General features: G+C 39.8%; 1 protein-coding gene across 2 annotated transcripts; it reads right to left on the bottom strand.

Annotated features, from left to right (window-relative positions):
- Positions 1 to 12,335: 12,335 nt before the first annotated feature.
- LOC149030309 (NAC domain-containing protein 43-like) lies at positions 12,336 to 14,620 on the bottom strand. Of its 2 annotated transcripts, none has more exons than XM_089152762.1 (3): positions 14,286 to 14,620; positions 13,633 to 13,919; positions 12,336 to 13,517 (listed from the first exon to the last, which is right to left on the bottom strand). In XM_089152762.1, the coding sequence occupies exons 1-3, from the start codon at positions 14,467 to 14,469 to the stop codon at positions 12,669 to 12,671; spliced, it is 1,320 nt and encodes a 439-aa protein (XP_089008888.1). In that variant the 5' UTR covers positions 14,470 to 14,620; the 3' UTR covers positions 12,336 to 12,668. The 2 variants fall into 2 exon arrangements, with proteins under 2 accessions (XP_089008888.1, XP_089008879.1); XM_089152753.1 differs by having other exon boundaries at positions 12,337 to 13,520.
- Between the last annotated feature and the right edge of the window lie 1,691 nt (positions 14,621 to 16,311).

Below are 16,311 nucleotides of genomic sequence, written 5' to 3'. Positions count from 1 at the left end.
TGACTGAGGTAATTAAATAATTTAGTCACTAGAGATGGATGATGCTTAAATGTAGATCGATCCATTTAAAAGCAGTTTTAGATTGGACATGACAGGCTTGAAAGTCATCGATCAGTTAGTATCATGCGCAAAAGCCACATATTCGGTGAAATAGGGGTGGCCTGGCCTTTAGCCAGGAAAGGTCAGTGACAAGCGCTGTCTCTTCTATGGCACCTACGCTCACAAGTCACTCCCAAGAGGGGGGGGGGGGGTGTGGGTCACTGTCCTAAAGCTTAATCATATACCTTCTTTTGTCATGTTCCACACTTCCATAAGGGTTAAAATAAGATAATGAATTGGTACGTAGGACCCAGTATATGCTGAACCGTGTGGGTGTGTCAAACCGATCCGCCGGTTCAAAACCTTGGAGACTTGTTCTATTCTCATGCTTTTAATTTATATACATGAATAAATATATATCCATAATCAGAATGATCCATAAATATATATTCTTCCGTCACCTAAATAAATGTACGGTTTAAGGAGTATAAGACAACGTTAAATGGGCAACAACTAGTATTCTGAGGGTTTATTGGGTTCGGCCCATCCCTTAGTTTTTGTTTTCTCTTTTTGTTCGGTGTTTGTGTCTGTGTTATCTTTTAATTATGAATGAAATGTTTGAATCTTTTGACCAAAAAAAATGGGCAACAACTAGAAAGAGGAAACCCCTGTCAATAGGAGTTCCACATCAATGGAAGAGAACTAGCTAGTGCATGTATCCTTATCCCTCCTTTTATTGTGAAGCAGAAGATCTCATTTCAATATAAGCATAAGTAGTCTTGTCAAACCACTTAAATTTGTCTCCATCACGTGGGTTCTTATTAATAGTTTTTTTTTTTTTTTTGAACTGAGATCATCTGAGCCAGCTTGCGCGCACCACAATCTACTTCCTCAAGGGGGAGCTTTATATTAATGCCGCCGAGTGGGTGCGAACCCAAGACCTTCCCTAGGGAAGTTGGGTCTTATTAATAGTTAAAGTTCAAGTTAGAGAGAACTCAATTGAGAGAAAATTCTTTTGCACTCAAATTCCTGAGTGAAAGATGTGTATACATTAATTGAATTACAACTTGAATATTTGAATTTAAATTACAATTTATTTACAATTAGAACTAAACAACTTGTTAACACTTTAACCATTACTCAAACTCTTCTTGATTGGTTGGAGATAAGATTAATTGAGGGTAAAGTTGGTTATGGTGAATTTGAGTTTGAATTAAGAGGCTTATCCTTTACACTCCCCCACAAACGCATTGGTTGGGGTTAGACAGTGAGCTTGGATTATTAAAATTCGAATGGCGGATAACCTTTGGAGAGAATGTTTGCGACTTGGTCTCCTGTGGGAACGAACCAAACATGTGGTGAAATAAAAATGATAATAACTTTATAAAATCCTAAAGCCAGTCAGTACTGAGTCAAAAAGAGCATAAACTAGACTGAACTACTCCTGTGGTGGTGGTGGTGGAGTTGGTCTCAACTAGCGGAGAATATCTAAGCACTCTGTCAATTGATCTCTCACCACTGCCTGATGCTGCTATAGGTGCTCCACCCGAGTGAGTATCTCACTTAGGACTGCGTCTCCTGCCCTGGTAGGTGTTGAAGTCGATGATCTCTCTGGTGTACCCTGAGCCCCAGATGGACCCCCTGCCTCGAACTGGGATGGTGGCGGTGAGTCTCCCTGGTCATCATCCTTTGTATCCTCATTCAAAGCTAATGGAACATTTCATGAAGCTTCACCCTGCTTTCACTGGAATCACCAGGGATGTCTTGTTTCCGAACAAGTGGATTAGAGAGATGGAGAAAGCTTTTCACAACCTTCACTGTAATGATGCTCGAAGATTTTATGTTTTGAGCCAGAGACTATAGCATGAGGCTGATGCTTGGTGGAATGTTACTTGGCCGATTTTGGAAGCATTTGCATAAGAATCTTACCTGGGAAATCTTCAAAGAGGCATTCTACAAGAACTATTTTCTTGAGTCTGTGAGAGATGCTAAGGAGTCTAAATTCATGGCTCTCATTTAGGAATCTAGTTCAGTCCTTGAGTATCAATAGAAATTTAAAGAGTTGTTCTTCTTTGCCCCTGAAGCATCAAGAGGTGATCGTGAGAAGGCAAGTAAATTCTTCAAGGGATTGAGACTGTCGCTGAAGACTTATCTTGCTATTCAGCCGATAGAGAGATATGCTCAAGATAGTGCGAATGCCAAGAAAGTGGAGGATAATGAGAGAGAGCATTATCAGCTCCAGAGATCAGTAGCTAATTGGAACAATCTGGTGGACCGTAACCTAAGATTCTCTAGGATTGCTTTATATCCTGCAACTACTTTTAGCCTAGAGGTGCTAGTTTTGGTTTTAGCTCTAGCTCGAGCTATGGATTTAGCAGTGGACCAGTATGTCCTGCTGTGGGAAGTCAAGGGACTGGACCGGTGTATGCTAATCCTCATCTAGTGATGAGTAGTCAAAGAACTGCAGTTCCTACCTCAGCAACTCCTATTGGCATTAGGGATGTTACTTGCTTTAACTGTGGAAAGACGGTCATTACTCTCGTAATTGCACTCAGAAACCGGATCATCAGGTGTCAGCTATGATAAAGCCTACTCAGAATGCTCCATCAGGAAAATTTTTCAGTGTTACTGGTATGAAATCTGAGACAAATCTTGATGTGGTGACAGGTATTATTCCAACATTATCTACTTTTGCATTTGTATCATTTGATATTGGCGCATCTCATTTATTCATTTCATCTTCATTTGTGAGTCGTATCCCTGTCACACTTGTGAAATTGGAAAGAGGACTTGTTATTAGTACTCCTACCAAATATGTTGTAAGATTAGAGGAAGTGGTTGAGTCTTGTCTAGTAACTATAGCTGGTATAATTTTGGAAGCTCGGTTAGTGAAGCTTGATATGAAAGACTTTGATGTGATACTTAGAATGGATTGATTGACGAAGCATGGAGCAGTCATCCTTTGTTTTGAAAGGAAAGTACTTTTTTATACTAAAGATGCTTATCCATTCAAATATCAAGGGAACCAAGGAAAAATGAGTAAGTAGATTATTGCTGCGACTGCGGAGGTCAGAGAATGGACTAAAGATGTTGGACTACTCTCCTCTTCTGTAGATGTTTTAGAAGGTGCAAAGCAGTTGTCTGATATTGGGGTAGTCAGGGATTTCCCTGATGTTTTTCCTAATGATTTGTCTGGTTTACCCCCAGAGAGGGAATTAGAGTTTTTTATCGATCTAATTCCTGGAGCAGCCCCGGTTTCAAAAGCTCTGTACTGAATGGCTCCAACTGAGTTGAAAAAAATTCAAACCTAGTTGAATGAACTGTTAGACAAAGGGTTTATTCAACCTAGTGTTTCACCTTGGGGAGCCCCGATTCTGTTCGTGAAAAAGAAGAACGGTAGTATGTGGATGTGCATAGATTACCGAGAATTGAACAAGTTGACGATCAAGAATAAGCACCCTCTTCCTAGGATCGATGACTTGTTTGATCAGTTGAAAGGTGCTATTGTTTTCTCGAAGATCGATATAAGATATGGATATCATCAGTTAAGAGTAAAGTTTAGTGATGTCTGCAAGACGACATTAGGACCAGATATGGGCACTATGAATTCAAAGTCATGCCATTTGGTCTTACTAATGCTTTGGTAGCATTCATGGATCTGATGAATCGAGTATTTTAGGATGTTTTGGACAAATTTGTTATAGTGTTCATCAATGATGTTATGATATATTCAAAGAGCGAGAAAGAGCATCTTGAGCATTTGAGTTTTACCTTGCAGCGATTGAGAGAGAAGAAGTTGTATGTTAAATTCAGCAAATGTGACTTTTGGTTGTCCAAGGTTATCTTATTGGGTTACATTGTTTCTGCTGAAGGTATTAAAATTGATCTTGCGAAGGTGAAAGCTTTGGCAGATTGGACAGACCCAAGTTAGTCACTAAGATCTGAAGTTTTCTAGATATGGCTAGTAATTATAGGCTTTTTATTGAGATTTTCTCTAGACTATCGGCTCATATGACAAAGCTTACCAGAAAGGGAATCAAGTTTGAGTGGAATGAAGTCTACAAAGAGAGTTTTCAAGAACTCAAGAAGAGGTTGACTAACGCTCCAGTGTTGACTATACCAGATGATTCTGGAGGTTTAACAGTGTATATCGATGCCTCTAAAGTTGGTTTGGGCTGTGTGCTAATGCAGCATGGGAAGGTAGTGACTTATGCTTCAAGACAGTTGAAAAACTATAAGCATAATTATCCTACTCACGATTTGGAATTAGCTGCATTGGTTTTTGCTCTGAAGATTTGACGTCACTATTTGTATGGTTAAAGGATAGCAATTTTCACAGACCACAAGACACTCAAGTATTTCTTCACCCAGAAGGAGTTGAATATGAGATAGCGAAGATGGCTAGAACTAGTGAAAGACTATGATTGTAATCAAGGTTCACTGTGTCGGCGATATATCGCCTTGTCGTTGGGGGGCGACACGACTCCCCCCAGCGACACGACATTTACCATATGTCGGCGATATATCGCCCTGTGTCGGCGATATATCGCCGAAAAGTCGGCGATCTATCACTAAATTTGCCATATATAACTGTATTTCGTTTGTTTTTCGCCGATTTTTCGTTCGATTTTTGCCAAGTTGACATAGGGCCTCTAAAAGCTCCGGGGGCGCTGCCCCCACACCCCCGACGGAGCGGGACCCCCGTGTCCGTCGGCAACAATATGTGAAGCATGAGTCATACTCAACATAATTGTATAATGAATTGTAAACTTTAGTACATCTCTTTACTAATTGTGTTAGTGTATTTGTGTTCTCTTTGCATATTTACATTAGTTTATATGAATTTTCCAAACTTCCAGTTTTGCCCGCATATAGCCGGACATGTGCCAATTATAAACTTTAGGTTAGGTGATGTTTTAGGTCAAAATAACACTCCCAATGTGTTTATTGGCCTCAAATTAGGTTACACGTCAAATTTCAGGTCAAAATGACCTGAAATACCCTTCGAAACAGGGGTTCGATTTTTCATCGAACCCCTACCAAAAGTCGGTCGACTTTCGGCGATATGTCGCCCGTGTAGCCGTGTCCCTGGGGGACGACACGGCGACATGGGTCGACATTTCGAACATTGATTGTAATATTCAATATCATCCAAGGAAAGCTAATGTGGTTGCTGATGCTTTTAGTAGAAAGAGCAATTGAGAAAGTGTAGATCTAACTTCTTTGAGTAAGCCTTTGTTGTCCTCCATCATTGAATTTGGGCTTGAGATTGGGTCAAAAGGTTCTGATGTTGTTTTGTCAGCTGTATCAGTTAGACTGAGTCTAAGAAACAGAATTATTACTTTAAAATCGACTGATCCAGAATTGAAGAAGAAGATTGATCTGATTACCTCAAAGACTAAGGAAGTGACTGATTTCTCCCTAGTCTTTGATGGTGCTCTTGTTTTCAAGGAAAGAATTTGTGTTCCAATAGTGGAAGACCTCAAGACTGAGATTTTGACTGATGCTCATGAATCTATCTTCACCATTCATCCAGGAAGTGTAAAGATGTATCAAGATATGAAGGGATATTTCTGGTGGCCCGACATGAAAAGTGATTTGGAAGACTTCATTGCTAAGTGTGAAACTTGTCAGTAGCTGAAAGCTATCAGACAGCCTTCGTCTGGTCTTTTGCAACCTTTTCCCGTACCTAGTTGGAAATGGGAGAACATTGCCATGAATTTTGTTACAGGTTTAACCCGATCTAGTAAAGGGAATAATTCAGTGTGGGTGGTAGTGGACCGACTAACTAAAGTAGCACACTTCATTCCGATGAAGAACACCTATACTATGGACAAGTTGGCCAGACTGTATGTTGATAATGTGGTGAGACTACATGGTGTATCGGTTAGCATTGTGTTGAATAGAGATCTGAGGTTCACTTCTCATTTCTGGAATAGTTTGCAGAAAGCCCTGGGAACTTAGTTGAATTTGAGTACTGCTCATCATCCGCAAACTGATGGACAATCGGAAAGGACTATACAAATTCAGGAAGACATGCTTCAAGCGTGTGTCATTGATATGAGTGGTAACTGGGATGACTACCTAGCCTTGGTGGAGTTTACTTATAATAATAGTTACCAATCAACAATTGGAATTGTCCCATTTAAAGCTTTGTATGAAAGGACTTGTAGAACTCCTTTGTATTGAAATGAAGTTGGGGAAATGTGTGTTCTTGGCCCTGATTTAATTGAAACCACGGGTACTATGATGGATATGATTAGAGAAAGGATCAAGGTTACTCGGTCTAGACAGAAGTCCTATGAGGATAAAAGAAGGTCAGATCTGGAATTTCAGGTTGGTGAGTGAGCATTCTTGAAGGTCTAACATATGAAGGGTGTCACATCCACTTAGCCGGTACCCTATCTGGCATACCTGAGTGTGTGATCCACAGCCCCAAAGATCAGTATTGAGGAAATCAACCTCCCACATTTACAATAATGTGATTAGGAACATGACTAAAAGTTAAACTAAATTAACTGCAAGATCAATATAAGATTCAAAGAATATACAAGTATAATCGAGTGCGGAAAATGATATCAATAGAATAAATCAAATGTAGAGTGTAGCGGAAAATCACTCTTCAGTAACAACAGCGAAAAAGTAAATCGAAACTAAAAATGAAGATTACAACCGATTTCCAAAATAAAACGAAAAGAAAAGAAGTAATAAAAATCTAAACTAATGTTTCTTCAAGTTTATAGAAAACACTTCTAAAAGTAAATGTCTCTATATCCAAATATAGTTGTACTAGCACATGAGTACGACTAATCCTGATACGCTCCTCCATCACCATGATAGTCTTCATCGTTGTAATCATCATAGCTAGCACCTTGGGTGTAGTATGAGTCATCCGGGGCAATCTCATATGCTGATCCGTCTAATCATCAACACTTGCAAATAGATCTAACAAAGTTGTTGCAAAAAGGAGTGAGTTCAAAAGAACTCAACAAGGGAGTTCATTCCACAATAACACAATAAAGCATGGTAGCAAAACATAAAGGATGCAACATGATATGAACCAGACATGCAAGTATGATTCTAACTCTATGTACGCTAGTCTCTATTGGTAGACATGCTTTAAGTCATAGCACCATACTCCTCTGGGTAGGTCTCAAATCACTCTCCCTCAACCATCTCGATATCTTGGGTTCTCAGGTAGTAATTGGGTCATGCATTCCTCTCAGACATTCCATGATTGGGGTTTAGGTCACCGGTCTCTCACATCACCATTGGTCTGAGTATTGGCGCATGCTAGGGTTAAACTTAGCCAAATGCAAGTCTTTTACTTAGTTATATCAAGTTAAATTAGATACTTCCATTCCTTGCCTCTCGCGATCCTTTCCCGTATCCTTCTCACTAGAGTCAGCGTATCTTATGACTACAACCAACTCGGACTACGGATTCATCAACCCTATTGCTCATTGTTGCTTGTGTCTAAGGATGCTACGCAAGTGCACGTGTCGCAATCAAGTAGTAAATAATAAATAAAGTATCGATCCCACGGAGAATTTTATCTTTAACTTTCAATGTAAAAGTAAAATTGATTTAAACAAGATTGATTTGTGATTGATGAACTATATAAATAAATGACAGGTAATTAAACTTGAGAACCTAAATGGAAAATATGCAATAGAAGGACCTTTAATGAATAATATGAGTGTTGGGAATCAATTTCCCCTCCCTGAATTTATAATGCAGATACTATAGCAATACTATAGCACAAAGTATATCAAGACCCTGGAACGAAATGACATAATGGCATTTTTCAATCCACATATGCTTAAACATCCTAATTCAAAATCCTCATATTCCTATAGAGAAATGAAATGAGAATGCAACTTATACTCAATTTCAATCATGGCAACGTGAGGCAAGTGAGTATTCCTACCCAACCTACTAATTAGTTAAAACCAAATAGAGGTCTAACCCACGCCATTCAGCAATCATCTAGACTCAGTTAACTTTCCAGTTAACTAAAATCACAGCATTCATTCATGGATGATCAATCAATAAATGAAATTAAACTAACATGTTGAATTCATTGATAATAGACTGTACTGCAGTAAAACTAAAGAACACTGGGTAATTACAACTCAAAATACAGGTTCAGGTACTATTATCATCCCAACACAGTAAGAACTTAGCTCATATCATAATTCAAAAGCACAGAATTACATATAATCATCAACATGTTTAGCTAGAGTATAAGAAAATAGAATTATAAAACTGAATAGAAAACTAGGAGATGCAATGCTTCCACATGAGCTCCAGCTTTCTTCTCTAGTAGGTCTCTTTCTCCCGCAGCTCTGCTTCTTCTCCATGAGCTCAGCTCTTCTGTCTTTCCTTCTATTCTATTCTGCCTCCTTCCTTCTTTCATCCGCTTGCCTCTTCTCTTTTCCCCAAAATCCCCCCAATGATAGGGTAGAAATCTGGACTTTAGGATTAGAATGTTCCCTTTCGATATCCAAGGCTGAGATTTTTCATGTATTGACAAGAGGAAAGTCCCATTTAGTTAGCCCTTTTTAATCATTTTTACGTGAGTTCAATCTGAGAATATTCTGTTCCGTGATGCTGCAACATCTTTACAGCAAAGTTAGAAGCCATGTTCTTCTTCTCTTATGGGTCTTCACCTACAATGCCAAGAGAAAGAGGGTTAATCAAATTCATCCATTAATTGAAGAGAAATTCATGCAAGAATGACATAAAGGACCTTTACAAGACTTAAAATGTTAAGACTCACTAAAACAACATCTAATGACAACTAACTCTAAAACAAAGATAAAATACTCTTAAATCAAGCTATCTCAAGTATAAAATTACCAAACTTAACTCTATTTTGTAAAGTTACCACACCCCCCAAACTTAAGATATTGCTTGACCTTGAGCAATAAAGAAAAATGAAAACACAAAACTAGCTGCAAAGGAAATCATTAAGAGACCCAAAAGAAAAGAAAATACCATAACCTGGCTTAGTCATGCAATATGATAGATGTTAGACAGAAGTTGACTCTCAATCTTTTTCTAATTTTCAGTTCCAACCCTTCTTGCCAATAACACTTAGATGTCATACTTTACTCATAAGGTTGCCCTCAAGTTTGTGTGTGAAAGTTAAGGATCTCACCCCAGATTACCCTAGTCCAGCTGAATTATGGTCATCAAGTTTAGTTCATTGATCTCATAAGTTAACCAAATGATTACCTCTCCACTAATTAGGGACCCATATCCTTTTACACTCCAAAAACATGTTTTACTATATTTTGAGCATTTGACCCCCAAACTTATTCTCTATGAACTATCTCTCTCTTTTTTCTTTTTTCTTTTTCTTTTTTATATGTTGTTGTTGTCATCCTGCCTTTTTACATGAATATCACTCATTTGTGATGAAGATACCCGGTTACTCAACAAGATTAGAACCAAAAGTGCCTTTGCATGCTCATACTCCGGGCCACTGCTGACATCAAAAGTACACATGGGTTACATGCATATTCCTGGTTATTGGGTAGCCCAAATCATCAAAGCATTATTCTCTTCTTCTTCTTCTTCTCTTATTAGGGGGAAGGGAGGGATCAATCCTCAGTCAATACTCACAATGCACAGAATTCTTGGAAACACCCGATGGGGACCCTTAATATGTAAGTCTCAAGGTTCTCATTCAACCAATTCTAAAATCCTAAACTCTCACATTGATCCAATTTTTCCCAAGTTCTCCGGAGCTTGAAACATCACTTGGTGCTCAATAATATGACATCACAAAAATGAATAAATGCAAACATCAAAATATTATAGCAGAATTATGTTATGATCTATCTCCCAACAAAATCAAATTAAGAGGCACTGACATTTATATTAACTAATTACCATCCAAATCGCATAACTTAGATTGACTACATAAAACATTTACCCAAAACATCTACTAATATTGCTTTCAGCATCAAACAGCAGAAACACAGCAGAATAGAATGACCCAACAATATACAAAATAACAAAAGCCTGACTCTAAAATGCTGAACAGCAATTCACAAATTAGCAACTAGAAGAAAAAAAAAAAAAAAAAAAAAAAAAAAGAGGTTAAAGAAAATTAAGAAACTAAAAACATCTATAAAATGAAGATAACAAGATGACACATGCAATGATTGGAACAGGCAAAGTGTACCCCTAAACTGAAAATAAGCAGTGTCCTCACAGCTAGAAAATCATGGAAAAACAAGGAAGAAGAAAGAGTAGAACAGGACTTCCCTGAACCGGCTACATATTGGCTGCATCATCTGGAGTGGTGTCCGATGTGTTGTAGCTAGGCTGGATTGCAACTCGAGCAGTCCTAATATGTAAAAACGACCTGGAATGGAAGACCGTTGCAGCAAGGATGAACCATAGAGAAAGAAATCGAAATGGGAATGTGGTAGGAATTTAGGGTTTTGGTTAGGTAGGCAATATATGTGAAGAATGTTGCACAGGGGTGGGCAAAGGTAAGTAACGTTACGCAAATGGATGTAGAAATGTGGCGGAGCAGAGCAGAGGATGAAAGAGGAGATGCAGAGGAGTCGTAGTTGAGAAGACGAAGGTGCAGTTAGGTTTGGGGTTTTTGTTTTTGGTGGGTTTTGGTTTTAAAAAGGTGGGTTCAATGGTTGGGTGGTTTAAAATGGGTTTGGGTCAGTATGGGTCAGCAGTGGTTTAAGATGGGTTTAGAGGTGTGGGAACTATGGGTTGGATGGGTTCGAGAGCAAACTGGGTCAGTTTGAAGTGGTTTATCCTTGCTGTGGCGTTGCTGCAACATCGCTATGGCATCGGTCATAGAATGCATTGTTTACTAGAGAATGCAATTCCCATAGCTGTTGAACAAAACTTTGCTGCAGCAAAAATAGTGATTTCTCCTGGATAACTGACACATGCTCTGTTTACAGTTGACTTGACTGTCCAAGGTAGCAAAACACCAACTCATTCTTTTTGTGTTACCCACGCTCCTTGCAGATCAAAAATACATGTCATCTAGTCATCTTCCAGATTTACTATCAAGTGAAGAGTAAGATAAAATTGTAAACTATCCACAAACTTTATTAAACATCTACTTAACTAATAACCAACATTACTAAAAACAATGAAATTGGGTTGCCTCCCTTTTTAAGCATCTTGAAGGATGATTGAAGATTTGTCACGCTCCAATGGTGCACCCCAATAATGTTTGATCCGTTGCCCATTCACCAGAAATCGCCTGTGAGAGCTCCCTTCTTGCAATTCCACAGCTTTTTACCTTTAATGTTAGACACTTGATTTATTCTTGGTCATGATTGTGTTATTAGGTGGAATGGTGTGATGCGACTTAAAATTGGATCTTGTGACTGTGGATCATTCCCTCGGGTATTCGGGTGGATGGACCCCGGCTAAGTGGGTGTGATACGAATGTTGACAAATTTGGAAAGTGGATCAAGAGTTCATTGACGGCACTTGTGGAAGGTCCAAAGATCAAGTAAGACCCCCCCCCCATGGGTGTGAGGAACCATACAGCGTTGTACAAAATCCAAACTTAGAACTGGGCATTACATTCAACGGCTGATTTCTTTTCTAGATTCAAGTCTCAGTAATCAAAATTTGTTTGAAGAAGTTAACAAACAATGAATTCTCTTATATTCGCAACCGTTTTCTCTGTCTAGTTCGCTTTGCGGAGTCAGATCAAACTGGCAAGTCAGGCTCAATCAGCTAGGAACACATGCAATGCATAATAACTGCTATGTTAACTTGACATAGAAAGTAGACAACCTGAGCCAGGAACCAGGGTCCAACGCCTTACAACTTGTAGTCACAATTCTGAAGTGGTTTTGGGCTAGAGAAGAATACAACAGGAAAGAAATCTACGTGTATCCTTGCTTTTGATCACTTCTATTTGAGACCACTCTGGATACAAGCCTAAGCAATCCTTATTTTTTCTCACCACTCCTTTTACGGTTTTTTTTTTAATTTTATTTATGTCCATTCCTAGCTTTTCTTGTTCCTTCGACAAGGGTTAAATCTTCTACCAAAAAAAGAAGAAGAGAGAGACAAGGATTAAATCATTCTTCTGTGCTGTGACATTTAAAGACCTTTGTTGAATATAGCTGTGCCATTTTAAACAGTTTTCTCCCACATCAACTTCATTCCTTACTTGAGAAAAAACTTGGGCATTATTCTTGTGGCCAAGACTTCCTCTCACCACTTACATGGTAATTAGCTTTTTTAAGCACAGCTTTGAAAAGTTGGAACATGATTATCGCTAGGCAGAACAAATGAGACCACCCAAAAAGAAATCGTTACATGGATATGGTCCCCGACTAGAAGGCTGAAACCAAACACAGTACAGTGAATTATGTAAAAGTTATGATTGACAATGGCTCCCCAGCTTATTTAAAAGTGATCTGGAAAACGCTTTTTATTTAATTGAAGACCAACAGTGGTACTTACGTATTGCATACAGCACTTAGTCTATATATATATATATATGTATATATATGGAGGGATGAACATAACATCATGTAACATTCTAATCAGGCCTTCTTGGGTTCAGTTTTAGGGTATTTCTATACTATATGATACTTCGTCTCTCTAAAAGAGTTGGTTTATTGAGGAGTGTTGGGCATGTGGCACAGCGGGCCGGAGGAGGAAGACGATGATCTGGTGAAGCTCCACAGATCGATTTCACTGTTGTAGTCGTGGGTGTTAGGATAGGATCTATTGGCGCCGGTGGAGCGGCGCAGCAGTACTGGTAGCAGGTCCTGGTCATCGGAGGTTGGAGGTGCCGGTGAAGGGGAGGCCGTGGTAGGCTCGTTGAAGCAGGCCATTTGCTTGCAAGACTCTGATTGGACGCTGAGCTGGGAGGCAAGCAGCCGATCCAGTACTGCCCAGTCACTCATCTCCGATTCCGGGTGGTAGAACGGGCTGAGATTAGCCGGGTTTTCTCCAAAGTCAGCATCGGTCAACGTCTGCGTGTGATCCAGCGGTCGATAACAATCGTGGTTGTCACTGTCCTGGATCCGATCATCGGTTGGGAAGGAAGTAAGAGTTGGACTCTCACTCTCCAATGGTGGAAGATGCAAGAATCTGTCGTGAAGCCCAGTGCTGATTGCTGCTATTTCGAGGGGTCTGATGAACCTCGGGTTAGTACTGGCGCCGCCGCCGTGACTATAGCAGCTATTGTTGTTGGCAGTGCTTGTTGGGATGTTGTTGACATTGAGACCATTAATCGTGGTTTCGTTCTCTTGCTTGCAGCTTCTTCCCATGTACTGAAGAATCTGCTCCAAGGCACCATCGTTGCTTGGGTTGAACATCTGGGTTTTCCGATCCACAATATTGATGGAGGTGCTCTTCAGGCTGTCTGTAGTTTTATGATGGCCCTTCTTCTTGAATACACGGCAAACCACCCACCCCTCTTCTTGTGACGTCGTCTCTCCCATTGAATTCAATGGCTCCTGCTGGGAGATGTTAAAGATAAAAGTTAGAATTGTTAGAGCAAGACGAGAAACGGTAGGGGTTATTGTGTACTTGTACTTGAGAGTAATTCTAGCTAATTTCTAATGCACTTACGCTGGGATCAGAGGAGGAGGAGGAGGAGGTTTGGTGGTCATCGAGCCTGTACTCATGCATGATCCAGTCGGACTTCTGGCCGTGTGGGGCTCGACCTTTATAGAACACGAGTGTCTTTCGCATTCCGATGCGGTTGAAGCTGCTGTGGATGACCTTATCACGCCCAGTAGCTTTCCAAAACCCTGCAGCCGTTGCTCGATTTGTTCTGGTGCCGGTGGGATATTTCTTGTCCTTGTGACTGAAGAAGTACCAGTCATTTTGAGGAGTGGATCCTATTTTGCACTTCTCTGCAAGGCAAAAGTAGCAAACACACACCAGCAGGTTAGGAAGACCACACCGGCCATATCACAGAGTAGCAATCAAGCAAACACAGAGACATTCACAGAGAAGGAGGGGACATTGGCTTTGTCCATTGGGTATCTACCTTTTTTTCTTGCTGAAATTCCGTTTGGTATCATTCTCTACTTTAAAGAAACATTAATTGAGCAACCAAAATATACTTAAATAAAGAAGAAATAGATAAACAAATTAAAGTAGGCAGGCTGCTCGCAGGAGCGAGCGACAGAAAAAGAATAGGCTTGGGGTTTGGGGTTTGGGGTTTGGGGTGGGGTTTAGAACCAAAAGAAAAAATGCAAACATAATTAATATAATACCTTGTATATCCCATGGCTCGAGCTTGTTAAGGTCGACATCCCTAATAACGTCCAAATCGATTTTCTCGAACATCACCTTCTTTCTTAAGTAATAATGCAGGAGCTCCTCTTCTGTGGGATGAAATCGGAAGCCCGGAGGCACCCGAGACTGACCATTCACTGACAAGCTCATTTCCTCCGGCATTTAGTCCTACCTGGACGCACGGACTTAATTATAACCAGATCTGTCAGCAATTCAGTCCTGCCCAGAAAGGATTAACTTGTTTGAGAGACGGAGATGCAAGGAAGGAAGGAAGGAAGGAAGGAGAGACGATGAAGAAGAAGAAGTGGGTATGAATATGATGAGTAGGCCGAGTAGGGGGAGGGTAAGGAGTGATTTATATATATCTGCGGTAGATGTGTAGGCCATGCAGGTGCAAGGGGACCAGAGATGCATGAAAAGATGTTCGATCGTGAGCGATCATTGGTTGTAGCTTTTAGTGGGGTTAGTTTGATTGGCCTTCCAGAAGAGAAAACCCAACCACCCTATTCTGGATCCATTCGTGTCTGTGCGTGCGTTTGTCCGTGACTCTCCTCTGTGTGTGTGAAGCAGCAGTGGGTCCTAAAAGAGGTTGGCTACAAAGGGCCCTCTTAGGGCGTTAGGGCCAACAGTATGCTTTGCGATACGCCACCATCTTAACTACGACCCGCGACCTTAAAATCTTCTCCAGGGAATCTCTCTCTCTCAGGCTCACAGGCACAGGCACAGAAAGAAAGAGAGAGAGAGAGAGAGAGACCATGACTTTCTTTTTTCTCGTGCAACCACTGCAAGTAACGATATGAGACCGAGAGAGAGAGAGAGAGGGAGGGAGAGGATGACATGATATGATGGGGTGGGAGCCACTGGGCTTTCGCGGGCCCAACAGACAACTAAAACATAAGATAATTAGAGATGCGGACTCCACTCCACTGAGGTCTTCTCCCAATGTCATGGCAAACTATATATATACGGATGTATGTTTGTTTGGGTTCATCATTTAAAGTAGGCAAACAGAATTTCTTTATATGTTTTGCTTTTTCTGTTGTTGAGTAATTATGTACCAAAAGTGTTGGCGCGTTGGCCATTATAATGGTAATAAAAACTATATACGTAGTATTACGTACATGTAGCATAATATATAACTATCTGCTTCTTCTTCTTCTTCTTCTTCTTTTATCTTTTTCTGGTGAAAAATAACTATCTTCTTTTTGGCAGGAAATCTCAAGACATCACATTCCACCTAAACTCCTGGACTTTACCTCACCTTTTCCCACCTTTCACAGATAAAATCTAAAGGCTACTGCCACGTGAAAATGAAAGTGAAGATTGTAAATGAATTTCCGGGTCACTATTAATTACTGTTTTCTCGGTATAATTCTATTTTTAATTCAGGTAGATGGAAGTAATGATACCACAAATTTTGACTTCTTATTTTTAACGCGGGAAGGCAGGAGGGGGTTCACGTGTCTCATTTTTGCAAGTGATTTAAGATATTAATGTTACTTTATTTTCTTTCTTAATTTTTCTTGGAAAAAATCATCTGATGTACACAGCTCTATGTTGTGCACAGCAGTACACATAGATGTCAAACAATAGGTTGAAATTTAAAGAATGATTTCAGATTTAAAAAGTCCAAAATAGACTTGTATTTTTTTTTTTTTTTTTTGCTTTTTCAGTCTGGCATCTATGTACACTACTGTGCATGGCAGAGTCTGTGCACAACAGAGGATATTTTCCAACCGATGACCAGCGTGTGATGATATTGTTATTCTTCTTTGGCCTTTAAAATTTGAGAGTTTTTTTTATTGTTAAAGAAAAAAGAAGATATCTGCATGCTACATTCTCTACCATGACAAGTCTATTTAAAATTAATTTTGTTTCTACACACTCGTTATTTGGGAATGTAATTAAGATCTGATTTTCAACAACATACGAGGTGAAGGGTCGAATCTTTGATCTCCAGGGTGGCCCACAATCTGTGGAAAGAATCAGACACCAACCGACAAA

Source organism: Hakea prostrata, chromosome 1, assembly GCF_041222555.1.
Source record: "Hakea prostrata isolate BN-2017 chromosome 1, UWA_Hpros_2, whole genome shotgun sequence".
In the NCBI taxonomy this organism is placed as follows: domain Eukaryota; kingdom Viridiplantae; phylum Streptophyta; class Magnoliopsida; order Proteales; family Proteaceae; genus Hakea; species Hakea prostrata.
Note: the sequence above shows the minus strand (reverse complement) of the source record. Positions and strands in the feature narration are given on the sequence as shown.

Excerpts from the sequence above, each read along its gene's own strand:
- LOC149030309 (XM_089152753.1), bottom strand. The coding sequence starts at position 14,469 with ATGCCGGAGGAAATGAGCTTGTCAGTGAATGGTCAGTCTCGGGTGCCT. Across the intron at positions 13,920-14,285 it reads CGAGCCATGGGATATACAAG|AGAAGTGCAAAATAGGATCC; the intron begins GTATTATATTAA and ends TTTGCCTTGCAG. Across the intron at positions 13,521-13,632 it reads CCTCCTCCTCTGATCCCAGC|CAGGAGCCATTGAATTCAAT; the intron begins GTAAGTGCATTA and ends AACATCTCCCAG.